The 27,640-nt window shown below is 38.3% G+C and overlaps 1 protein-coding gene across 3 annotated transcripts in view; it reads left to right on the forward strand.

Annotated features, from left to right (window-relative positions):
• Window positions 1-27,640, forward strand: part of met (MET proto-oncogene, receptor tyrosine kinase) — a 62,654-nt gene that overhangs the window by 5,341 nt on the left and 29,673 nt on the right. For all 3 annotated transcript variants that reach the window (XM_048256389.1, XM_048256390.1, XM_048256388.1), the window contains exons 3-10: window positions 15,250-15,441; window positions 17,195-17,329; window positions 19,674-19,847; window positions 19,972-20,126; window positions 20,441-20,543; window positions 20,735-20,871; window positions 22,792-22,956; window positions 24,845-24,938. In XM_048256389.1, the coding sequence (XP_048112346.1) occupies window positions 15,250-15,441; window positions 17,195-17,329; window positions 19,674-19,847; window positions 19,972-20,126; window positions 20,441-20,543; window positions 20,735-20,871; window positions 22,792-22,956; window positions 24,845-24,938 (1,155 nt within the window). The remainder of the gene's footprint in view (window positions 1-15,249; window positions 15,442-17,194; window positions 17,330-19,673; window positions 19,848-19,971; window positions 20,127-20,440; window positions 20,544-20,734; window positions 20,872-22,791; window positions 22,957-24,844; window positions 24,939-27,640) is intronic.

Below are 27,640 nucleotides of genomic sequence, written 5' to 3' on the forward strand. Positions count from 1 at the left end.
GGAGGAGACTGAGTATAGAGAACTGGTGAACAGCTTTGTGGCGTGGTGTGGAAACAACCACCTACGTGAACTAATGTGGCCAAGACCAAAAAGATGGTAGTGGACTTTAGGAGGGCTAGGACAAATTTGAACACTGTCTCCATCATGGAGAAAGAGGTGGAGGTAGTGGAAAAACTACAAATAAATATGTATACATCTGGATAACAAACTGGACTGGAAGTGCAACATTGAGGCTGTTTACAGGAAGGGACAGAGCAGACTAAACTTCTTGAGGAAGCTTAGGTCTTTTAATGTGTGCAGCAGGATGTTGAACATGTTTTACCAATCTGCTGTTTCTAGTACCATTTTCTTTGCAGCCATCTGCTGGGGCACCAGTATCAGGGCAAATGACACCAAAAAAACTCAACAAGTTGATTAAAAGAGCTGGCTCTGTAATTGGAAGTACACTTGAACCCCTAGAGTTAGTTGTTGAGAAAAGGATGTTGCAAAAGCTCCTTAACATTATGGACAACACCTCACATCCACTGAACAAACTACTGGTCAGACAACAGAGTGTTTTCAGCTGGAGGTTTATGTAGCAGACAACATATATCAATTATATTACAAGGGCCATTGTCCCCAGAGCAACTCTGAATCCACAACTTTTCAGGCTACTGCATGCTAGCCCAGCTCCTTAGCCAATGGTCAATGAAAGCACATGAGATTGCAGTTGCAGTTGATCTCTTTTGGTGCTTTGCATATTTGGTAGAAATCTGGATCTTTTACAGTCCTCACTTCCTTTTTTCACCCTAATCTATAAATTAGTGTTATTGACACCTAGCTGAGAGCTGGATTTTATATACACACTTGGAACATTGACAATCCTTCCTTTTTGCATGTAACTTGCCTCTTTGTATCTGATTGTAAGATATTACCATGTTTAATATAGGCTATATTTGTGTACGTTTGTCTGTAAATAAACTGCAAGCAGCATTGCTCATTTTCACATTGGTAACAAGAAAGGTTCTTGTATTGTACAATGTGTGAATGTCTGATGTTGCCAATTTTGATACAATGGGCTCTAAAGTACAACATGCATTAACAGTGCTAATTTAAATACTAGGCAAAGTCATTTTGCTAATTTAATACCGTGTGCACAACCCTACACACTTCACTAATGCTAATTCAGTGTAACTAGTGCAGTGCCCATTTAAACATGCCATTCCTGTAGAAAACCCGTAGCCCAATTACATGCCCGCAGGTATGCCTGCTTTAAAAATAGGATGATAGGAAAAACATCACTCCAGCGAAGCATTCAAAAATGACTACTGAATATTATATGATAATATATTATATTAACCTAGAATTATTAATGTGCATTTAGTGCATTAGTGACATTTCTACAGATCAGAATAAGCCTAACAGCTGCTTTGTGTTTGCAAATGCACTGTATTGTTATTCCTTAGGCTTCTTCTGACTTACTTTTATTCTCTATTATTATTATTATTCCAGGCCCTAATTTGACTCGAACCGCTTATCGTAGAAACTTGGTTCAAACTTTGACACGTAGCTCTTGAACCAAATTTTCGTTCTATGACTTTTCATATTTCTACTTTTACTTTTTGAGATATAAAAGGTCCAGTATGTAGGAAATAATGGAAAATAAACTGTAACCATTCCAAAAATGATCACCATATGTTGTCAGAGAGTGAGGAAACACGATGAATTGAAGTAATGGCTTATTTGACAACATTACTCTAACCCGTGAAACCCCGTAAAACCCATGAAAAAAAAATCAGTTACGGGCGGAATCTCTTGAATTTTCGTTTATGTTTTGAACGATTCATTCTAGAATATCGTATTAATAATGGGCTAGCGCGTCCTCCTATTTGGGTTGCCAAATTAGCAAAGGCCAACTGTCAACAGCTGTCAGTTGTAGTCATGAACTCCTATAAGAGGCAGGCAAATTTCCCAAATTAAAACAAGAAGCAAATTAAGTGGACATCGGAGGAGCTTCCTGAGATGGTGACGCCTTCGGCCAAACGAAGAATATCAAGTCTGACGCAGAGAGCTGGCCATATTTCTCCACAACAGGTAGCCTATGCTAAACTTCATCTGCATCGCTAACTTCAGCTACATATGTTACGTTGGTTAGAGAGGTATTTTTTGTTTTCACTGTTTCCGTAATGTGTAGCTGGGTCATGGTTGGAGAAACGTTAAAGCAGCTGCAGGTCAACTAACGTTAGCTAAGTCTTCATTACATCTGGCAACCCAGAAGAGGCTCGCGTCTGGTAGTCTTGAGAACGTTCACCAGTGTTTTGATTTTGGCCAACAGAACGTTCGGTAACAATCCTACAAATCGCACCTTTAAATAAAAACTAAACTTAAAATTCCCATAGACTTAACATTGGCTTTATGACATCATAATAGGCTATTAAGGAATTAGAATGCAATCAATTGCACTTGTGCTCTCTCACTGACTGCCTGCAGCCACTTCAATGGAACCTCTTCAAATACCACTAGGTTCTGGCTAAGGACCCCCTTGATGTTTTATTAATTAAACCCATCGACAATACTACGGCAAATGTATAAATACATTAAGCTAATCTAATAATTTTTTTAGCCACAACCACATCGCGATGGAGCATACAGTGTGTAAAATTTTTATTTGGGGCTTTCTGCTATATGAGAGCCATCACTCTACTATTATTCCCAGTCATTATCATCGGAAATATGTTCAGATATGCGTCACATTATTATAATGGCATTGTATAACAACCCTCATAGTACAGTATATTTTAAATGTTTCAAATGTATTTATTTCTTGCTTTTATTTCCCCCTTCCCCACTTGCTGAGGCCCCCCTGGCACCCCCTCGCGGCCCCCCAGGGGGCCCCGGCCCCCACTTTGAAAACCACTGTCCTAGGCAACTTCTTATTATTATTCCGCTTACCACTTTTTCCGTACGCAATTTCTCTTGAACAGTTAACCTAGAAACTTTATTCAAACTTTGTAACGTAGGTATTCAAACGGACCAAGCTGCTATGTCTTTTCAACTTTGAAACTTTTACTTTTACTTTTTACTTTCCCCATAGACTTAACATTGCCGATTGTGACATCATAACATGGCCGTTAAGCAATTAGAACCCTATGGCAGGTGTTCAGGCCACCTGGATCAACTGCCAGTCTCAGGCTTTAAGCATACAAACTGGCCCTATTAAGACTACACATCCTGTTCAACTGCTTCCTCGGCCAAAAACTGTTTCAAAATAAAAGTCCTCACTACAATATTTCACTGTTAAACAATGTAACCCTTTAAACTACTGAACTTTTTAACTGTTCAGCCATTGTAACTGTTACTTGTCATCAACTATGACTCCTACCCACTGTAGCTAGTTAGCATGGTTAGCATGTTAGCATTGCTAAGCGTTGTTAGCATTTTAGCAAAACTGCTAAAATGATTAGCTAAGTTAGCTAAGTAACATGGTTAGCATAGTTAGCATATTAGCATTGTTAGCATGCTAGTTAGCATTTTCATGCACCGGTAATTCCTTGGAATTGCATTTCTAGTTATTATTATTATTCTTTTTACCTTTTTTTAAATGGTCTACTTTTAAACTATTATTAAACTATCTATCTATTAAACTAGCTGTCCAACAACTTCATCTACATTCAACTTTTAAACGCCCAAACCAACTTTTAATATAACAAAATTTGGTTGAAACACCGTTCATGTAATTCCTTTGATCTTCCAAGGCTTTTCAGCCCAAACCGTTGAAACCTATCCGTTTTATTTTTTTTTGAGAAGTTTATACTTTTTGAGATATTTGTAATTAAAAGTGTATTTTCCCCCATAGACTTGAATGGGGGCTGTGATGTCATAATAGAGCCAGCTGCGCTCATTCTCAGAGCAGTTCCCAGGCTAATCAAAACACTGGCACAGGTGTCACCTGTGAGGAATCCAACTGTCTCAGCTTCTAAGCATACAATCTAGCTCTACCTGAACTACACATCCTGTTAAAGTCTTTCCTGTGTGTACGAGTGTTTTCATGCATAGATATATACACTAGATGTCGCCTTCTGCTTCTGAGCATGCGTCAACACCGCCGCCATCTTGGTACAGGGATCTGAAGCGCTAAACTAGTTCTCCTGTATTGTCAGCGTTACCTATTTAGCGACGTTTGGCCATCCCCAGCGATAGAAAACCTTTTTAGCGATCAGCGACAAATTTGGGAACTTCTCACAATGATGGCAGATCGGCTTCTTTGTTGTTGAAACGTAAGAAAATCACCTTTCTCATGGCTTTGTCATTTTATGAATTCAGCTACATCTCGCTTTGCCCATGGCACTGACCCATGATTATAAAAGTAACGACTGGCGAGCCTATGTAGTAGCAGAGGTAAATGTTCTACAGATCTACAGCAACTTCTGGGTGAGATTACAACTTACATGAGTAAACGAGGGCGAGGGGTATGTGGCCTCAACCAGAGCCTGTCTACTCTGAAGAGCCTGTTTACTTTCATTGTATCGAACCTGGTTGCAGTTTACTCATTGTTCCTCTAGGGCCGCCCGCTAGCTAGTGCAGAATGAATGGGAGTCTATGGGGCTAGACGGGTAAAATGTATCTTTATTATCGTCTTAAGCTTAGTTTTCTCTAGACTCAACCATAAATACATGCCTGTCAGTTGGAACAACCCAAAAAACTAGATAATTGCTTGAGATTTTGACGATTTATGGTGATTTTATTTTCGCTAGATCTTTGCCCAGATTGATGCTAATGCATTATAGAGGAGTGGATCACTGAAGCAAGATGGCGTCTCGATTGACGCATTCGTTCCAATGAACAGCAGTAGTCAAGGCGACATCTAGTGTATATATCTATGGTTTTCATGGACTCAAAGATGAAGTGAGTTGATGTTGGAGGTTGAAGGTCAAATGTCAAGGTCAAAAACACCTTGAGTGTGATATCTCAAGAATACCATGTCACACAAGATTCAAATTTGGTTACTCCAAAAGCACCTTTGCAGGTATCACAATTACCCTACCAATTAGCTCGCAGCAATCTCAACAGCCCCAATTGTGTAATCAAGCTAATCGTGTAATTCCTCGGAATTGCATTTCTAGTTAACAATATATTTTGCTTTTCTTATCCAAACAACGTCAAACTTGGCACTGCACTTACTCGTGCCAATATCAAGACACCTGCCCAGTTTGAAATCGAACGGTTCGAGAGATATGCGGCACACACACACACACACACACACTGCCACACAGACAGAAGTTTTTGCAATTTATATGTGGAGTGATTACTAGCTGCAAAACGCCCAAGGGGGGATGTCCTGAGATACTTGTGATGACTCATAGAAGGCCTGTCGTCCAATCAGAAATTAATAAATAGTTTGACAGGACCGAACTGTTTTATAATACATATTGCATTGCAGCCTATGTTAATAACCTACACAGGGTATTTTCAACTCAATTTTTTTTTTATTACAGTCCACTGAGATAGATAGAAATTTGAACATAGTAGGTTTAGAAGTTTGAATGTAATGTAACACAGTGATTGTAATGTGAAAATACATTTACATTTATGAGTCTTTCGGTGTGCTTATGATGCAATGTTCAAACATTTGAACATTTTGAGCTCAAATTTATCTTTTGCCAACAATCAGTATATTTTATCACATTAAACCAAATTGATTGCTGATGGCTTTTGAGTTTGAGATTAGACTTGATGGATGATTGTATGTAATGTACCCAGAGATATACTTGATTGACAGAATTAGATTTTAAGGTAATGCTTGCTTATAAGATGGTTATAAGATCTTGACTGTTCTGAATGAGATACCGAGAATTAGGGGATAATGGTTAGCACGGTGTTCAGGTAACGTTAGCAGAAAATATTGAATATTATATAAAATATAAATATTGCACATTTGAGTTATTTTGCGAGTCCTATGCATTAGGTAGTAATCAGGTATGGCCAAAAACTGGGACAACTTTATACGTACAGTATGTAAATATCAAAAGTTTGTTACAGTATTTGCCATGTACTTGTATATAATATAATAATACTAATAATAATAATAATAACTATAACACATTTCTTTTGTATAGGGCTTTTCAAGACACTCAAAGACCCTTTACAGTTTTCACATACTGTAGATACACACAAACTCACAGGGTACGTGGACAAGGATGCATAAACAGAGAAAAACAAAGGTATATGGACAAAGCAGAATGCGCTTTAATCATAAAGAAAAGTGTATTAACCTCATAGCTGAAATTTGGCAAAATCTGTGTATAAACCTAGGTTTATAGTAGGGAAATTATGGGTAACACTCTAAAACAATAATAGGTAATCCAACCAAGCTGTCATATAACCTAGGACAAAAATCTCGATAATATCGCAGATGTACCTTGATGATAAATCCACAGACTTCCTTATATTTTTTTACATATTACTTTAATACAGGCCTTTCAGGCAATAAATGTCTGTGGCAAATATTTTTATCTGTTTGAGGGACAATATATACAATTTGTGATGAAAGTTCTATTTTTTATATGTTGTTTAGAATTTCACATAATAAGTAGAGGATAATGTGTTGTCCACTGGTCATTATCGAAAAATAAGTCCCAACACGGGCAAAAAGGACCCCAAAGCGAAGTGAATTAAATGTTTTCCTGACATTTGTTGTATCCCACAGGGCTAGTCCTATAATTGTTTAGACAAACCCATGTGCAGGTGTACAAGGACACAGGTTCACAGGTGTGTGTGTTTGTGTGTATGCCCATGTATGTGTTGTTGTGTATGTGTGTGTGTGTGTGTGTGTGTGTGTGTGTGTGTGTCTATAGTTATTGCCCCTCCAAAGAAACGTGCCTCTGGAATAAATATAGGACTTTTAGGAGTGTGACATCTGGCATCCAGGTGCAAATTACTTCTCTTTTCCCCCCATCCCTATTATTCATTTACCTTCCTATCAATTTTACACCCGTAACATCCTCCTTGGAAGTCCATAAACACTGACCAGCAAAAAGAAAATCCTTGCCCTACAGGAAAATCTAAAAGAATCAGATGTATCACACTTTCATTTTTCAGTATATGGGTATTTTATTAAATATGTTTTTCAGGAATAACATCAGATTATCTGGATCTTATCACATTTTATGGGCGGGGAGCACTGCCATAAAATAGATAAGCTGTGCAATGTCTGTTCTTGACATCTGTCTTGTGTGGAGAGCCATATGTGTGCCAGTGGCCCTATAATAACAGAACGATAGCTTAATTTAATGTTTCTTTTTATTAATACAAAACAATACAGAAAACTCTTAAGAATGTGCCATGTTATTACACCTATGAGATTGCAAACATAGGAACTAGCCATTTTAGTTGATCTTAAAAGGCAGTAATTTATTTGAGGTTTTTATGCTTCAGAATCTAGTGCATATCCCTTCCCTTGGAACTTTCTTCACAAAGAATGACTATTATAAAGGTTCACTATGGTAAAGGTTCAGTTTACTCGTTCCTGGTAAGAAAGAGAACCTGATAAGAGGGACAGGCAGATTGATGGATTTGGAAGTGTTTGAGGAGGTTGGGGTAGGTAAATATTCAATTACATTGTCACAGCTGGCATCTTGATGACCTGCTGTCTTGGAGTCAATCCAATGATTTTATAGGATTTACTGTGAAGGACTGGAACACATTTCTTGATGAAGATAGGTTTGCTTAGGCCCTGTATACACATACCTGGGTATTTCTATGCCATTCCGTCCACACAGAAACAGTGTTTTAGCTCACACAAATATACAAAGGGAAGATTTGTTTAAATGCTGGTTTGTGTGTATACATGTGGACATGTAAAACAGACTTTTAAGGTGCTTGCACTGCCCCAACAAACCCCAACTTTCTAAGAGCGAATGCACACCTAGCCAACTTCAAAACATGTACTGCGATGTCAACTGTCTGTTGAGTCCTGTTGGGTTGCTTTGTGTTTCTTGTGTGGGTGGAAAAATGTTGCACTACTACGCATACAGCACAACTGCTCACCATCAACTAGCACATTGGTTACATTCTGCTACTAGTGCTATATGTGGTATAGATAAACAAAACACACAGAAAGCAGTGCTAGCTTCTCATTTCTACACTATTCTTGCTCAATAAAGACAGTGGGCCAGATGTACTAATGCTTTTGCGCCCACTTCAGGCGTATTTGTACAAACAAGTGCAGACTGCCTGTGGCGGGAGCTGAGAATGTCAAATTGCGCTTTTCCGTCTCATGCATGCAGGAGGGTCAGGGGAAAGTGGGAGATTCGTGTAAAAAGAAGGGAGGAGAAGGGTAAAATGCGCCTAATTATTCCCCTGTATGTACCAAAACTGCCCATGAAAGCGCACTTCTATTTTGCGCCTAAATATTTCCGCCTTGTAAAAGCAGGTGTTAAATGCAGTTTGCGCTTAAATGCGTCAATAAGAGAACCTGTCAAACACAACACAAAGCAAGCTTAATTAACTTTTGTTGGCCTTTCCAATGTCTTACTTTCACTTTTACGTCATCCACTTAAACTTTTCTACTTGCTAGATTTGACCAATCTTCCATAGAGCTTCACATCCCCGCCCCTCCTCCGAGAGAGCTTAGTTGCCGGAAGTAAGTTTCCCATTCATTTCTGCCATTGACTTTTGGAAAAATCGGTATCTAAAGAGTTTTAGAGCATGTCTTAGACTAACCAGCTACGGCGTAACTCATAAGCATACAACATATCATTTCGAGTGAAAAAAAACGAAGAGAAAATCCAAAAAAAGTCAAAGGTACAAGACTGTGTACATATTTTCATTTCCGAGCAAAGGAACTACTCATCCCATAAACCACCACGCCTCACTGAATAACATATATAGTAAAAGTCCAAGGCACAACCGGCGCAAATTGCCATTTGAACAACTTCCAACCGACGACAGCACGTGAACCTTTTTCTCCAAACAGTGATTTTTATATAGTGAATGTGCAGTTAATAGCAGTTATTTCAGGAGTAATTGTGTAAATAATAGTGTTTTAGTATTGAATTTTATATTTATCATTTTGTATTTTATATTGTGTGTGTGTGAAAGCGGTTAACGTTAACATTAGCAACATGGTGCAGTGCTTCGTACCTGACTGCCATCACCGCTCAGTCGGGCTGATGCATGGACCGGTGCATGGTCTGCTCTAGGACCATCATATTCAGTTTTATTAACTTGCCGTGAATTATTACACAAAATGTTCATTAAATGCACAAAGAAGTATTCCTAGGTTAGTGATGACTCATACAGTATGAAGACTACAGTAGCCTAGCTAATGTAAACTAGCATTACCAACCTCCCTGCAAAACTCACCACAACTTTGTAGGTCTTGTCCCTCATGCTGGCCCTTACAAAACCCAACAGCTGACTCTCACACAATTTAAAGTCCCGATTTAAAGTGGTTTTCACCCCTTTGGATACTCACTAAAACATAATATATTTCATACCTGTGTTGCAGCATGTAGGCTAATGCTAGCTGCGTTATAGACATTTACAGTGGTCTATTTGATAGTGTATTGGCCCTGACTAAGTTCGTGTGATGTATAAACCACAATCCTTGTTGATACAAGTACCAATATTCGTCTAGAAAGTTCACATTAAGATTTTCGTGTTATATATAGCCATAGACAGTAAAAGACTACGCCATCTTGGTCAGCGATTTCCCAGATTTCGCTGGAAAACCTTACGTAACGGACTTTCCACCAATCAGAGGCATCACTGTGGAATTGTGGGATTGTTCAGGATTGTGGGATAATGAAGTACTTATCCTAGACATCGCGAATAAAAGACATTTATCTCAAAACAAGGTTAGTGCCCCATGAACTTTTGGCGTCTATATGAACATATACAATCACTTAGTCCAGCCGTAGCTGGTTTAAAGTCTACCATGTACAGTTAGGTTTTTATGGCTTATACCCCAATTGTCAATGGAGAATTTGCATTGGATTCTTACTTCCGGCATCGGCTGTGGGCTGGACTGTGATGGTCTATTGAGAATGAGTAGATACATCAGGGGAGCTTGCTGTCGTATGATGATTTAGGAGGTTTCAGAGCTCATCCACCATGTTGTCATCCTACGCTATCGGTTGCCAGATTTTGGACATAGGACCTCATTTCCAAGTTAGGCAATGGGGGGAATGGGGCTGCATAGGCCCAAAGATCACTCCATAGTACAGTAGTGGAGGTGTGTTATTGCATGTTGAATACAGTGGCACTGTTTATGTAAATAGTTTTATTTTGGTATTATTGAGCCGCTTATTAAAGACACAGATTATGACTTTTTATTTGTTTGAAAATAGTTAGGTCTGCAGAGAAGGCATTGCAGGCCCTGACGGTCCGCCACTGATTAATTGTTACCTAAGGTGTCCTTTGCAATGTAGGTTGAATTTCTCATTGGTGTAAGTTGCTTTGGATAAAAGTGTCGGCTAAAGGAATAAATGTATAAATGTAAATGTAAACGTGTAAACACACACACAGGTGTATACACAATGCATATAAACACACATATTGATACAGTTCAATGCTGCTGTTGTATAGTTTCACCAAAGTATAATTAACTGCTGTTGCAGACTAGGGTTAGTGAGGCAGTGCATACACGAGTGCATAAGAGTGTATATGGACTGTTATGTGTGGATTTTCACATTGTGTTTATGTAGACAAGAATGATCAGTGATCATCGTTTTAGGATATGTGGCCTTTAGAATGGTTGTAAAGTCGTGCCTTCAGAGAGGATGTAGACTTGAGTTTTACAAGGATTTGCAGGAGTAAAGGATGGGGGTCACTTGTGTCGTGTACTTTATTTCTACCATGTGGTGCTCATATTATGTTCCGCCATGTGGTACATCTAGTTTGGATGTATTTAATTTAGAATGTGGAGATTTCATAAATAACGGCCTGGGTAGTGTTGCCCACACTTGTTGGCTGCACATCACGGTGTTGCTTTTCATAGTGATCCAGTTTTTGGGCTTCATTGAAGTAGCACAGAAATAAAAAAAGAATTCTGTTAGCCTCATGGTTTACACACCCAACAAAACTAAACAGGTGTGACGTAAGAGTAAACTGTTCTGACTAGGTCTAAAAGATTGAAAATAAGTGCTATGAACAACTGGGGTCTAAAACAGATGCCATTCCAGTAGTGTAAGAGCACAGAACAATGGAGCACTGTTTCATTACATGTACACAGCTTAGATCTGGCTACATTGATTCTTTGTTTTGTGGCAAACATTACAGTTTAATTTAACAGTTCAAACTGAAACGTTACATGAAATTAAAAATGTTGAAGAGTTGTAGCCATGCTCTTAAATATGATAAAGCTTTGAAATAGCATAGCCGTAGGGAATAGTGGTGTGAACAGTGAGCCATTTTCACAAATGCATAAATCTGAAAAACGTCAAAAACGCCAGTAGTCAGCATTGGAACTCACATTGGAATTGAAACTCACTTTTTGTGAATGTGCTCTGTGCTTGTAAAGTGGGGTTGTATTATGGCACCAACTTGGATGCCAAACCTACACGTGTATGTGATAACGTGTTCTTTTGAATTGCTGTTTTCTTTGCATGCCCCTTCATGCCAGATGTGTTGCAATATGGGTTCCTCTCCCTTTATGCCCCTCCTAGTTCATGCATCTCTTTCAAACATTTATTTGCCCATGCTTCTGCATGCTGGATTGTGTTTGTTAAATTCTTTAATCTGTCCTCTATCTGAATGCTGATATGAGTATGAACAGGCAAACATAGCTGTGCAAACTTGTCACTCTGAGTCTTATACAAGGCCATGGTGTGTGTACTTGAGACTGTTGACCTTTTTAACTTTTAACCATAGATAGGTGTACTGGAGAACAAATGTACAATTATATTGTTTCTTCTATTCATCTTTTAATTAAGAGTCACATAGCAGCAGGCCTGTATTTTACTTTTTGTGTGAGTGTGACAAAGGTTTTAGATTTGTAGATGACAAATACCCAGCTACAGAGGTTACTGATGCCTATTTTGTAGCTACTGAATTGGAAAGGTTGATAACTTTGCAGTATTCAATATGCTTGCAGACAAAATCAAGGCAGTGCAGCACAGGCGGATCTCCTGTGGTATTCGCTCTTGTGATGAATAGAGCTTTTAGCTACACTGGTAAAAGATAAGTGCTCCATTTGTAAATGGATTTGGGGAGCTTCTAGTTATAATAGGCTACTTGATTATCTACTTAAAATTGCCTGTTTTCTTTAATTGGATTAACTGGGAATGTACATATTTGTTGAAATAAATATATGTCAGCGCTTCTACCATATAAAAGCAAAGCATACTCTTGACTGTTGTAGAGTTGTAACTGAAGTCAGAATGTAATTCTCAGGAAAATGCTTAGAGCTAGTTGAAAAACTTTAGAGTGTATTGTCATAGTTGATAGCTTTCTGTTTCTGTCATAGCTTTCTGTCCCTGTCTTTGTCACAGTGGCATTCCATAAGTTTGTTTTCTGGAAGTTTTCATTGGAAGGTCAGGAGGAAATCTATTTTCTCCTGTACCACCACAGAGAACAAAATCAAATTAGAAAATTACAGAGGCATATTTCTAATGTACTAAATGTATTAAATGTGCACTAGACAACTTAAAGCAATGCAATACGTGCCTAAAAATAATGTCTTCAAACTATTTTTGATAATACACAGACTTAATATTGGCAGAATTGTAGCACTGTTGATACTGATGCCTGCCTAGAACAGCTGGACATTGCACTATGTTACTCTAACCAGGAAAAAAACATAACATTGCACTATGTTATTCTAATCAGGAACATGACCCGTGTGTGTGTGTGTGTGTGGGGGTTGGATGTCAATACCATATCGGTAACAGAATTACACATTTTGAAGATGCTCTAAGCAATGTTACGCAGTTTCTAAGCTAAAACATTTTTTGTCACAGACAGCAAACATCACCTCACTATCCACTAGCTGCCTGTGCCCTAAATACGCTTTTAAAAAAAACATGGTCTCTGTGGACAGCCCAGGCTCCAAAAATGGCAACAAAAACAAGCTGGTCCAGCCTGGACCTAGCCTGGATGCCAGCCAAACTTAACCCCGTCCACAACATTTGAGGTCGGGAAGTTCGGTCTGGACTTGTTCCGTTGTGAAGCAACTATGCCCGAACCAGAGCGGTTCGGACCAAAGGAACTCCTGAACGGTTTTGTTCAGAGCTGAATATACAACTGTGTTTGACAGAGGACAGATGTAGGTTGCTAGTGACAAAATATTAGCTTTCAGTAAGGTACGATGTCTTTGTAAATTATGTTTAATTACAAAGTGTTTCATTCATCCCGGTAGACATGTAGATTTCGCCATCGCGTCTGTTGTGGAAGATTTATCACTCCAATTTCAGTTTTTATTTAGCTCTAAATCAGTGTGTGTTCATCAGGGTAGACTTTGCATACAATGCAAAAGATTATTGGGATTCCTGTGTGACATACTGCATGTAGTTGGCTTACTCTTCACCAGCTGGAGAGCATGGCTGTCAATGGGTGGTGATAACATTTTGCCATCCAGATACCCCTCCTCAGTGTTGTGCTAAAGGCCACATAGCTAAATACAATACTGTGATGGATTCCGGTAATACTATCACCTCGAAAGGCATTCACAGTTAAGTGTTGATGCACTTTAGGCGCCTGACATCCTCATGAGGATATATTACTGTGTAACTCTATTAGCCAGAGGCAGGTAATCAAGTGAAAATGAGAATTGGCAAAGACATTTCAAAGGTTTTCTTTCTAAGTATACTGTAATATTAGTCATGAACATATATTGAGCCCATTTAAGGGCAAGTTGACTTTCTTAGAAGTATCTGAGAATAGGAGGCACAAGCTGACAGTAACGCACATTGCCTGTATTTCTGTTGAATAAATCAAACTGCATTAAATGTAAAGGACCAAATGAAAATGGAGTGTTTCAGTCAATAGATATGCAGTAAGCAAATCCAGTCCAATCAGAACACTCATCTGTTTCTAGTTGCAACCTTTTAAAAAGTGAATTTGGACATGAAGGAATGTTGCAACACTGTTACCTACAGTATATACTAAATGCGTTAGTGCTCAGTGCGTTGAAACTTTCCCTGTAAACAACCAGTAACCAAGATTCAATACACCCTCCTTCACTGAGGGTAGATTGCCTAATCCCTACCTGTTCAGCCAACTGTGAATATTACCAGTGTTATATTTGTTCCTGGCTTGCCTTACAGAGAGCAGACTAGTTGTAGACTGAGCTGATTTATTGATGTTTCTGTATTGTTCCCCAACTTCAAAGCCCCCCTTCTCATATGCCCTGAAACAAAGTTGTTAGTGTCACGTTCTAACTCTGACTCTGCTCTTACTCATCATGAACAATGGTACTGTGAGAAATTACAGGGTTGGCTCTACAAAGAGTTACTTCTTGTATTGCCAAGTTCCTTAGACTAAAGCCTACTTTTACACAACCTAGTGACATGATATTATTTGCATTTGTGAACACTTCACTTTGTTTGTCTGGACCTCTCAACCATACAGTGTAATATTATACTATATAAAATGTGATGCAAGTGCACTTTTAATGATTAACCTCTTGGTGTTTAAGTCATGGGGCTAGAGTTGAGTTTCATTAATAATTGATGACTATTAGACCTTCATGGCTGGATCATGACCTGGTGAGTTTGACCAGACTACAGCCCTGGACTTCATAGCTGCTAGGAATTTAGCATGGTTGGTAATTTAAGGTTTTACAGGCATCGCGGTCATAAGGCATAGTCACACCCATTACGTGCCCTTCTAGGTTTTCACCAGTTCACCAGAAAAAAACATAGAAGCACAGATATATCCATCACAAAAGGACAAGAATAAGTCAATTACATGGTGAATAATAAATTGTGTGATTGTCCTGGTCTTGATTAATGTTGATAGTGTTTTTCAGTATATTGCTCTGTATCCTTCTTTTGCCATATTACAAAATGAATCTATCTAGTGGTTTGATGTAACTTGGACTGGATTTGGAATTAAAACTACATCACATACGTCAGTGCTGTGTATCTTTATGTCAGTGTCTTGAAATACTTCAGATTCTCTTTCAGCAAAAACAATATGCTACAGTTAGGCCCTACTGCATGGTCAGTTTTATTTCAGTATACTTTTCAGAGTGTTTAATACTAAATGTTCTCACAGAGGGTCTTCAATATTTCTAGTATGGCTTGATAATGTGACTGGTTATGTTTTCAGACTTCCTCAGATGACTCTTATGCCTGTGGAAAACATGAAGGTGGCTATCGACTGGAGATAACAACTCCCATCACAAGGCTGGATTACTTTAATGGCCAGTTCAGCAACATCCTCATCACATCTATTGCCGTATACCCCCTGCAGAATCACACAGTGGCTAGTTTGGGAACTATTGATGGAAGAGTTATCCAGGTGGGTATTATTTGATTTGATGTATCAGGGCAAGCAAGAGTCAACATGATTTATGTTTTGTGTGATATGTGAACTGTCATTTCTGTTAAATAACATGTTTGCTCTCATTTTGATGTGGTTGATATGATTTTTTATATACACAGTATATGATTTTATTCAGTATATACACAGTTTATATACATAGTATACACAATATATAATAAACATATTAAATCTAAATTATGCAAACCTAGATATATGTTTTTATATCTGTGTGATACTAGAATGTGAGAATGCCAAGGCAGGCTGGATGTAAATGTAGGGTATTTCCTGTTTGCCCTGACCCCACTCACTGGACTAGTGCTATTGTTTACTGGTCACCTGGACTTGTTTTGCAGACTAGCCACTGCCCCTGTCCAAGACTGTGCTTTTTTAAAAGTAATTGTGTTTTCATTTATTTGAAAATAGGCAGCTGTCATTAACTTGAAGCAGAAATTTAGCTTTGTCACTGAAAGTGCATCACATATTTTCCCAATAGTAAGTACATGACTGTCAGTACTGAAGAAGTGTGAAAAGGGGGGATGCAGAAAAAGGGTAACAGCTGCACGGAAGAGCTTTTTTGGAGAGTAAAGTGGTGCGTTAATTGTGTGTGTAGAGCTCCACTGGCATATCCTCACGTCAAATTTTCTTGGAACAGTCGCAGCTGTTGCTGGGTTTTTTATGCACTTTCCCTCCCCATTGTCTTTGTGTAAATGCCCAGGAAGAATCCAGCTTTGGGTCAGCTGTCACAACTTAAAGGCTAGAGTGGGCCCCACTCAAGATCCGTTAAAAACACAGAATATGCAGACAGAAATAGGAATGATGTGTCAATATATGTTTGTATATAATGACAATGAGATTGCTACAAACTGTCACAAATCCTAGTAAATTATTATTTTAATATTCAGTGTAATCTAAAATTCACAGTTGCCACAGAAATTATGTTTCCGAACAGAAGCTAGCTTTCCGACAATGTACTTAATCAAACAGTAGTTCAAACAGTAGTTCCCTGTATTGTACTCATGGAAGCTAATAGAAATCAGGAAAGCATGACTTGAGAATAATCAAGAATACAAACGTGTGTTCATGTATTGAAAGTAAAAGTCATGAAAGTGTTTATTAAAATGTTGCATGAGGGCTGAGGGCTGATTAGGCCAGTTGGCTTTATTAAAAAATGTTGGGGTAACTGAAGAAATTCTAGACACATTGTCAGGAATATGCTTTTGTACCTCAATGGCTCCTATGGCTATAATTGCAGTGCCGTGACAGATGATGAATGTCAGTCCAGGTGTGTGAATATGGCCAGTGGCCCAACACCTCCCAACATGCCAGATAGTCTTTGTGTGTTTTCAGGCCTGCAGCAGTGTCTTTTGTCTTCTCGTTTGCCCTGCCTTCTTAGAGCAGTCACGGTTGCCTTTGAAAGACTTGTTGATAGAGCTCAAATAGTAGGATTACACTGCTCAGTGATTGTGGGCATCTATGCTTGAGTTGGTCTTTTCTGGGGTAATGTTTTTCTTTTATTTTCAAATAGTGTACATGTACTGTATATAATGTACATGTATTTCAAGATTTGTACATGGTTGAAGAAATACAAATGTAGCAGAGTTCAGGGATTCTCCTTAGGAAATAGGAATGACAAATTATCAGTTCTACACAATACATTATTTGGAAAAATCTGTTTAATGATTATGTTTAGATTGTAAGATGCATTTTCTTTGGCTGTCTGTGTGTGCAGAGAGTGGTTTCCCGAACAAAAGATGCCATGCCACATGTTGATTTCCGCTTAGATATGCACCCTGTCTCTCCAAGAGTGGCTCTTCTGTCTCAAAAGCAGTTGGATGGTTCATTATTATTAATCACAGGAAACAAGGTAAATGGCTCTTAACATTTTTGATTGTTCTGCATTTATGTTATGGTTTGATTTATGTTCAGACTAAACAATATACATATTTACACATCTTTTGTTTGAATTTTCCACCCATTAAAATCCTTACAGATGTATTTTAAACAAAAACATGGTTCAAAATGTATTGCATACTTTTCAGGAGCAAATATATCTATAAGTGATACATTACGTGATATGTTGTTTTCCAAAAATGCACTCACATATGATGTTGACGAAACTTCAGATTGTTGATCTAATACATGAAATTGTCATCGTTGCCTTCTCTTTTATAACACTCAGAGCCAGAACCAGAACCAGCCGGCTCAGTCAACAGCTTCCTCTTGTGAAATTGGTCATTATAACACTGCAAAAACAACAAATATAATGGTGTCCTAAGACTGAAACTAGAACCAGAATTAACACACATTTTTGGGTTTATTATATTCCCTGTATCTTCTTGTGTTCTGATAAAGAGAATGAGAAATACACATGTGGTCATTATAAAAATAACAAATCAATGGGTATCCCAAGACTTTGCACAGCATTGTATGGGGGCTCAGCCTCCTCTAAAATTTCACTGAAGTTTGTCAATAAAATATATGTAGCATTATATTTACGTTATGGGCCCTATCTTATAGCTTGGAAAACCAAACTCATTCATGAGTGAATAGAGTCTGGTCACTAGCGATTGGGAATCATTTACAAGCAATTGTTTACAAGCATGGTGACTGGCGTACAGTAGACATTGCGTTAACTTGAAATCATTGGTCCAGCCTAACCAATCACATTGATTCGATTCCTAACATTACTTCCTACTTCGCCTAAACTTTACAAACTGACAATAAACAGCACCGGCAATCAGGAAACACTGTATGTGTGCCTACCTTTGCCGTTAGTAAATGTTCACATATTTTTGATGTTTGCAGCCGTTGCTACTACCGTTTACCACAGTAAGTTTCGATTTTGTTATCCCCCCTCGTCACTGATTGGGCAAGTAATCTGCCGACAGTTCAGTTTAGTTCAGTAAACTTTATTGTCCCAAAGGGAAACTTATCTTGCAGACAGGTATATATATATATAAATATATAAAGTACAACAGTACAGGACAGAAGACTGACAAGCAACAGTGGACAACAGGACAGCAGAGGATGCGTAATTTTTGTATGAGTTGGTGTACTTTTGGGTTGGTTTTATGTCTGGTGGAATCTGCATTAATACGCCAAACTACGTCATCGGCGAAACCCACTGGAGCCACGTTGAGACTAGTTGTCCTGTTGTCCCTTACACTTCAGTGCTTTCAGTTTCACGCCGCACAGACACATTAAAGAAATGTCATCAACACGCCCCCTCACTAGCGGTGAATCTAACCTTGTGCTTTAACCTTATTTTTCACAACTCACTCGTGCGGCACTCAGAATTAGCACTAGAGGGCTTCTAAGTATCAGTCTAAAAAGCTTGTGTGTGTATATGTGTTCCTGTGTGTGTTTATGTGGATGTGTGTGTTAGTCTGTGAGCCCATGTGTGTTTACAGTATGTGTTTGTGTGCCTGTGTGTGTACAGTATATGTGTGTATGTATGTATGTGTTTTTCTGTGTGTGGGACCACAGTGTGTGTGTGTGTGTGTGTGTGTGTGTGTGTGTGTGTTTGTGTGTGTGTGTGTGTAAAATGCTATAAATCCATTTTTGAATTAAATTGGACATAATTAAGTCATGTTATTTAGCGTTTGGGAAAAGAGCTCTTCATTTGTCTGTGGTTAACTGAGGGAGTGTAAGGAGTGACTATAAACAGCCAATGTAACATGTACTGTAACATCACAGATTGCATCCAGATGCATCCAGAGAGTGATTTGATATGTCAAATTCTGTGAACATTCTGTGAACAAGATTGACTTATGCATGTCTTGAGGTAGTGAATATTTTAGGCTAATTGTGGCTCCAAGGAATTTCACATCACAAGATATTGGCACAAGCATGATTTGGCTTTTGGCTGAATTTTAGTTGGCCATTGGCAGCCATTTTGTTGAGTGTGACAAATGAAATAAGAAATGTGAACGAATGGTTTACAGTGATTGTAGAACAACTCAGCTTTGCGTCGTGCCTAACAGCTCTCCTGAGGTATTCTCAAATCATAGTAAACCACAGCCTCTTGGGGCTTATTGCTTAAGTATACATGTTGCTGCTATTTACTCAAAGACATCTGTCCAAAGTTATTTATCCAAAGAGACATTTTGTTCTACTGAATTGCATTGACCGGTAATCAACTGTTTCTTATGCATGTGTATGTTGACCTTACGTTATTATTAGGTTTCTAAAGAACAGTTTTCTTTCAGATTACAAAGATTCCATTTATTGGACCTGGCTGTGAACAGATGATGACTTGCAGTGCGTGTCTGATGGCCTATTCCTTCATGGGCTGTCACTGGTGCCAGAACCGCTGCACTAGGTCCTTGCAGTGTGCAGATTCACACTGGATTCAAGACTCATGTCCTCCTGTTATTAGCATGGTACTCAATCTTGATTATTTGATGTTTGTCTTTGAAGCATAATGCATTACTATTTACAACAATAACAACTACAACAATAATGATCATTGTTTGGCTATTTGGGGTTGTTTTGAAACATTTTTAGATATCCCCATCCACTATTCCAATTGGTGGAGATACAAAAGTCACCATCTGTGGGAGAAACTTTGGGTTCACCAAGCGTGAGCGATTTGACCCAAAGCTGATTCGCATCACAGTAGCTGGAACAACTTGCAAGCTACTAGAGGGAAATAGCCACCGGTAAGACTGATTCTACATTAATTGGCAATCAGATGGCAAATTTCCATTCTGTTTAGCTCTTCCAATTTCACATGACTTTGCCAGATTCCAGATTTAACTGAACTTCTCTGTCTCAGGACTCTTTCATTTACAACCAGTCTATTGTGAAGAAGGGGGGGGGGTACATTTCCCCCATGATAATTGCTTATGTGCACTATGTGTGGAGCAGTGTGGTCATTATTGTATTTACTACAGTTAACAACTTGTTTATCCTGATAGGCCACAAGCAGTATTTTGTTTATTGTTCACTATGCTGATGAGCTCTTTATGTTAAGGTTGGTTTGTGCTCCGGATCATGTGAATGCAAACCACTCAAATCACATTGTGGAAGTACACAGTGGCAAAGAGACTGGAGAAAAATTGGGACCCTTGTATGTGGTAAGCTTATTCATTCATGAAGAGTACTTTAATTACATCAGACCTAGAATCTGTGAAACTTGATAACGGAGTCCATTTTCCAGCACATACACTGAAATATCCAAAACAAAAATTGTGTAATCTTACATATTTCTATTTTTGTATGCCTGATACTTAAATATACATTCAAATATTATTTATATCTGCATTAGAACCCTGCTATCAAGAAGATCTTTCCAGAATTTGGTCCCAAGTCAGGTGGAACATTACTCTCCATTCATGGCTCCTTCTTAGACTGTGGGACTGAGACAATGGTCAATGTTGGGAATACAACCTGTGAGATTAAGAAGTAAGTAATCTTTGGAAAAGTTTATTGTGGGAATTAATTGTTTGAAATTATGAAATTTACAGAAGTCTGCATAAAATTGCACAATGAAACAAATATAGTTATCCTGTGTTCACAATTCCTGTGTGTGAACACAGGATAACTATATTTATATAAATATAGGATAACTATATTTATCCTGTGTTCATCCTGTCTTTTTTTGAGTAGAAAAGTTGACCAGGGCCTTTTTTTCAGTACGCTGACAGTATTGATTTCAGAAAGCAGCCGAAGTTGTACTGCCATAAACACACACACACTGACCAGAAATGTTTGGGACACGCAAACTGTCATATCATATTGCTCTCTGTGCTCTGAATTGATCGTAATAAGTTTCTCAACCGATACCATCTTCACTCCAGTGTTGCTGATTGTTATGGGAAATAAAAGTCTCACTTCTCAGTTTTGAATTGGTCAGCTGTCAAAAAAGCATTTGACGTAGAGTTTTTTTCTGAGAAATGTAACTTTTTTCAACTTCGATTTCAGGCCCAAAAAAGGCCAAAACATAAATGATCACATTCATCATATCTTTCCTAACGATCCGCTAGCTGCCTGCCCCATAAGCAGGCCGTCAAAAAAACGTGTCTCTGTAGGCAGCCTTGGCTCCGAGATCTGTACACAAAAACCACTGCTACCAACAAATGTTGGCAACCACTCAAAGGCAAAATAAAGTGTTCCAACCAATAACCGATGAGATGCGCATTTAGGAGAGTTTCAATTGCACAATTATGCATGGAGTTTCAACCATGTCAACCTCACCCTCTGAGATCCTACTCCATAGAGTGGTAAAGAAAATTGCCAACCTGTAGGACATCCTAAGGGTTAGCAGATGAGCTGCAGAGGAGAGAAGCTCTGTCATCAGATTTTATGGAGGTAGTAGACGGGCAGTCCAAACAGTTAGCCTCCTTTAGTGCAGCCATGCAGGACATGGTTCTCTAGGACCCCTCCACCCCCACCAAGGATCAATGTTGGAGCCACGTTTATTTAACCTCTATACACTCCTGCTTGGTTAAGAACAATCACATTTTGTACCATAGTTATGCTGATGACACCAAAATCTACTTGGCCCTAATACCTTGTGACTATTGTCCCCTAGACTTTCTATTTCAATGAATTGACAAAATCAACCACTGGATGTCTCAAAACATTCTTCAGCTTAAAAAGGAAACTGAAGTTTGTTTACAAATCACTAAATGGGTTTGGATCAAAGTACTTATCAGACATGCTCCAACAATATACACCGTTCAGTCCACTCAGATATCAGGAGAAATATTCTGTTGCTGTTAAAACCTAACAAGGTGAAGCAGTGTTTAGCTTTAATGCAATTCAGCTCTGGAGCAAAATTCCAAATAATATATATATATATATTTTTTTAAATGCTCACACTGAATCCAGTTCTAACATAGGCTGTTTTACGACTTTTAATTATTGTGTTTATTGTGTTATGTGTTTTAGGACTGTCAATTATGTATTTTAAACTTGATTATTTAACTCTTTATTATTTTACTCTTTCTCTTATGGTACTACTTTTTAATTTGTTCTCAGGGGCATAGTTTGTGTTAAGTACAGGATTCAAAGCCTAGCTGTTTCAGTTTAAGGTTCAGGATTTAGCTTCCTCTCCCAGATCAATTCCTAGTCAATTATTAATTGTTACTGTTTTGTCTCACTTAACCCACCTCATCTCCTTCACTACATCATACATCATTCATCATTCATTTTAATATATTCATCCCCCAGATATTTATTATTGAGGTACTCTGTGTCTATTTTCTACACATTAAGTGTTTTGATGTCATGTTTGGCCCAACTTGCTGCAACTAATACGAAATCCCTGGTTCAAAATACCAAAAACTTTTTAAAACCCTTTTTTTATTTGTCTGCCCGTAGTGTGTCGGCGAGTACACTTATATGCAAGACTGCACCTCAGGTCTCGCCTTCTTCTCAACCAGTCACACTTACGATTGATGGAGTGTCACTTAAGGCATCAAAAAGCTTCACATACAATGAAGATCCCTTTATTACAAACATCCAGCCAAAGAGCTCATTTGTCAGGTGGGTCACTAGGAGTGTGGTATTTCTACCTGCCTTCCAGCTGTGCACTTTATACGCATATTATTTATTGTCTTTTGTAGGATATTTCAAAACATTTAAAAAATAAATAAGAGAAGATGGTGAGTTTATTTAATACAAGGAACATTTGTTGACTTTCTTTCCCAGTTCTCCTGAAGAATGCTATAAAATGGTAGAGGACACAAGGACAATAACTGTGTTTTCATTTATCCACTTTTATGGGAATTAATATAGTGAAGAGAGCCCAGTTTATAAACAAAGTATTGTATATAATATATATATATATATATATATATATATATCTTAATAATATAGAAACGCAATTCCAAGGAATTACCAGTGCATGAAAATGCAAAAGTTGTGATGTAAAATATCATGGATAGTTAAAATAGATAATACAGAGATGGTTACTACGGTGATGCTAGGATAGACATGGTGGTTGCATAGCTTAATAAAAGTTGATAGTTTAAAAGTAGACCGTTTAAAAGTTGAATGTAGATAGTTTAAAAGTTGTTGATAGACAGCTAGTTTAATAGATGGATGCTAACATGCTAACCATGTTACTTAGCTAACTTAGCTAATTTTTTCTAGCAGTTTTGCTAAAAATGTTAACTATGCTAATATGCTAACTATGTTAGCCATGCTACTTGGCTAACTTAGCTAATGTTTTCTAGCAGTTTTGCTAAAAATGCTAGCAATGCTAACTTAGCTAATGTTTTCTAGCAGTTTTGCTAAAAAATAACAATGCTAACATGTTAACTATGCTAACAATGCTAACTAGCTACAGTGGGTAGGAGTCATAGTTGATGACAAGTGACAGTTACAATGGCTGAACAGTTAAAAAGTTCAGTAGTTTAAAGGGTTACATTTTTAACAGTGAATTATTGTAGTGGGGACTTTTATTTTGAAACAGTTTTGGGCAGAGGAAACAGTTGAATAGGATGTGTAGTCTTAATTGACCCAGATTGTATGCTTAACCCTTAAAGGAGTACCGTCACACTGGTGTGACGGGAATGTTGAGAAATTAACGTTCTAAAGAAAATCTGGGTTCATTGAATTCAACAATTGTTGCGGAACTTAGAACGTTCAAAAACCTACACCTTTAAGGGTTAAAGCCTGAGGCTGCAGGTGGCCTGAACACCTGGCATAGGATTCTAATTGCTTAATGGCCGTACTATGATGTCACAATCGGCAATGTTAAGTCTATGGGGATTTTTAAAAAGTTTTTCTTTAATAGTTTAAAAAGTATAAAAGTTACAAAGTTGAAAAGACATAGCAACCTGATCCGTTTGAAGACCTACGTTACAACGTTTGAATGAAGTTTCTAAGTTAAACTGTTCAAGAGAAATTGCGTACGGAAAAAGTGGTAAGCGGAATAATAATAATAAGAAAACGTTGTTGCCTAGGAAGAACAGTACAGTGCATTTTCATGCACTGTAATAATAACTAGAAATGTATTTCCTGAGAGAAATATCACTGCTTACACAGCGACAAATGTCCACCGCGTAGTTTCAGACAAAACATAATGTAATGTTATATATATTGTTTATAATATATATATATATATATATATATATATATATATATAATATATACAATGTGCTCATATAGAATTTACTTAATCATTAATTGTTAGTATAAAAAAACAGAATGATGCAGCAAAAAGATTCGAGCATATATGCATGTATGTATGTATGCATGTATATATGTATGTAGATGTATGCGCATGTACTGGAAGTAAGTCGAAAATCAGAATTTATTTTTGGCTAAACAATGAAATTATTATATTACCTGTAGTGGGAGAAAAGAATGATATGAAACGTGTGAAACATCAATTAACAATATCCTCCCTTAATGTGTTCCCATACAGCGGAGGTAGTACTGTGTCAGTGTACGGGGTCTATCTCCACTCTGCTCAGCAGCCCCTGATGGTTCTCTCTCATGAAGGGAAAGTCATTAAAGAGGTGAGTTCAGGTTGTTGCAAACTCTTTAAAGAAAACTGGTCTAAAAACATCCTAATTTTGGAAGATAACAAGTGTAAACTTCCTTTTGGGACCAAAATTATGTTAATCAGAGTAGTTTTGAGTAAGACTGAAATATGCATTTGCAAGGAAATAGCATACAAGTGGTATACTGCCAGCGGGATAATGAACTCCAAAGCATTCTGGTATCAGAAGTTAATGCACTTCAAGGTGTAACCATTAACACTTTACTACCATTTTACCTAGCCTGGGTGTTCCCATGCTGCCTTGCGCGCGATTTGATTCACGCTGCTAAGGCAGCCTGGAGACCATGGAGCAAATTTTCGCCTGAGATAGGGGACCAATCACAGAACAAGGGGGAAAGCAAGACGATGATGAGCTATGCACACAAATACGAGAAAATTAACGTTTGGTTCCCAGACCACGTCTCATTGAGAAGTGGTGGCGCTAGCCAGGCTGCATTTTACCAGCATTACCACTTCAAACGTGCATGCAAGTTCTGATACCCGAATACTATGCCATCCCTTATCCCTTATTGATTTGGTTATTCCTGAATTAGGTTAATAGGAAAACATTACACAATTGCTTTAAGTTAAACTTCATTGAAATAGGCCTTCAACAACCATACACATCTCATGAAATGACATGACACAAAAAGGAAAAATCAAGTGCATCTTATCCAAATGTAACACAATAAAGAACAACATAGAACAGAACTTCTGTTATACTCATCTAACATAGTTTTACACTAAAACAAAATGTTCCTGTCCTAAATGAAGATATGCTGAACCTCACTCAAATCATTGTAAAACAATTACATTGGCGACGCATTCCATTAGTATGTGCCAAACAAAAATCAACTGCTGCAACTGTTTGTTATTTGATAAACATTTGCCAAATATTGCCAAAGAACTGCCATGTTTGACAGAATAAGAAATCAATGACTTATTGCGCTTATATTTTTTTATATTGCCTAGCCTTGCAGAAAGGCTAGGCAATCAAGGACATGGGTAGATAGATGGAGGAGAAATCAAAAATAATAAATAAAAAGTTCTATGGAGATGTGCAAAAGTTGGAGAAAGTCAGATGTGTGTGTGTGTGTGTGTGTGTGTGTGTGTGTGTGTGTGTTTTGACGTGTGATGAAATAAGAAAGTAAATAAAAGCGATAATAGGGAGAGGGATGTATAGTGTGAGTTCAGAGTTCGGATGGCCTGGGGATAAAAACTTATCCTGAGTCTCTCAGTTCTGGCTTTGTGACTACATAGGCGTCTTCTTGATTTCAGCGGTAGGAATAATCCATTGTTAGGATGAGAAGAGTCCTTCAGAATCTTTTGGGCTCTTAGGAGTACTCTTCTGGAATAGATATCTTGTAGAGCAGGGAGTTGAGTTCTTATAGTACGTTCAGCTGAGCGCACTACTCTCTGCAGAGTACTACAATCTCTAACTGTGGAGTTCCCATACCAGGTGATGATGCTACCAGTTAGAACACTCTCAACCGCTGAAGTGTAGAAGGCCTTCATGATGGATGTAGAAACTTTGAATTTCCTTAGCTGACGAAGGAAGTAGAGTCGTTGTCTGGACTTCTTCAGAACATATTGAGTGTTAACAGTCCATGTTAAGTCTTCAGTAATGTGGACACCAAGGTATTTAAAACTTGTGACTCTCTCTACAGGTTGCCCACTGATCATTAGTGGGGTGTAACTGTAGTTCTGCTGCTGCCTTCTGTAATCCACTACCATTTCCTTGGTTTTATTGATATTCAGTGTCAAGCTGTTAGATTGACACCACTGTGCCACCTCATCAACCTGATCCAAGTAGAGCTGTTCATTGTTGTTACTAATCAGGCCCAAGATCACTGTGTCATCTGCAAACTTGATGATGGAGGTATGACTACTGTTGGCTTTGCAGTCATGTGTGTAGATGTTGTACAGCAGTGGACTCAAAACACAGCCTTGGGGAGCACCAGTGCTGATGGTTAATGAGTCAGATGTCAGACCCCCCACTCTAACCACTTGTGAACGGTTAGTGAGGAAGTCAAATATTCAGTGACACAGGGTGGTGTTCAGTCCTAAGGCCTTCATCTTTGTGACCAAGGTGAGAGGTACTATCGTGTTGAATGCTGAACTAAAGTCAATGAACAGCATCCTCACATAATTCCCATTCCCCTCCTCCAGGTGAGTTAAGGTGGTGTGCATGAGGTTTGAGATGGCATCCTCTGTAGACCTGTTGGCTCTGTAAGCAAATTGGAGGGGGTCAAGGAGGCAGGGAGGGATGAGCAGATAATGTTTTTCACAAGCTTCTCAAAACACTTCATCACTGTAGACGTCAGGGCTACTGGGCGGTAGTCATTCAGACATGATGGACTTTTGTTTTTCGGTACTGGAACAATAACAGACTGCTTGAGGCAAGTAGGAACTGTCTCTTGAGCCAATGATGTGTTAAAGATATAAGTGAACACAGGAGCTAACTGAGCAGCGCAGGATTTCAAAACCCTGTTAGAAATTCCATCCGGTCCAGCAGCTTTTCTACAATTAACCCTCCTAAAGGTATTGCTCACATCGACCTCAGAGACACAGAAAGGTGCATCCTCATTTGCTTCACATGCTGCAGCTAGTGCAAGATAGTCTGTGTTTTTCATGTCAAAGCGAGCATAAAAAGCATTAAGTTCATCAGGGAGGGCTTTA

This window comes from Alosa alosa, chromosome 11, assembly GCF_017589495.1.
Source record: "Alosa alosa isolate M-15738 ecotype Scorff River chromosome 11, AALO_Geno_1.1, whole genome shotgun sequence".
Taxonomy (NCBI): Eukaryota; Metazoa; Chordata; class Actinopteri; order Clupeiformes; family Clupeidae; genus Alosa; species Alosa alosa.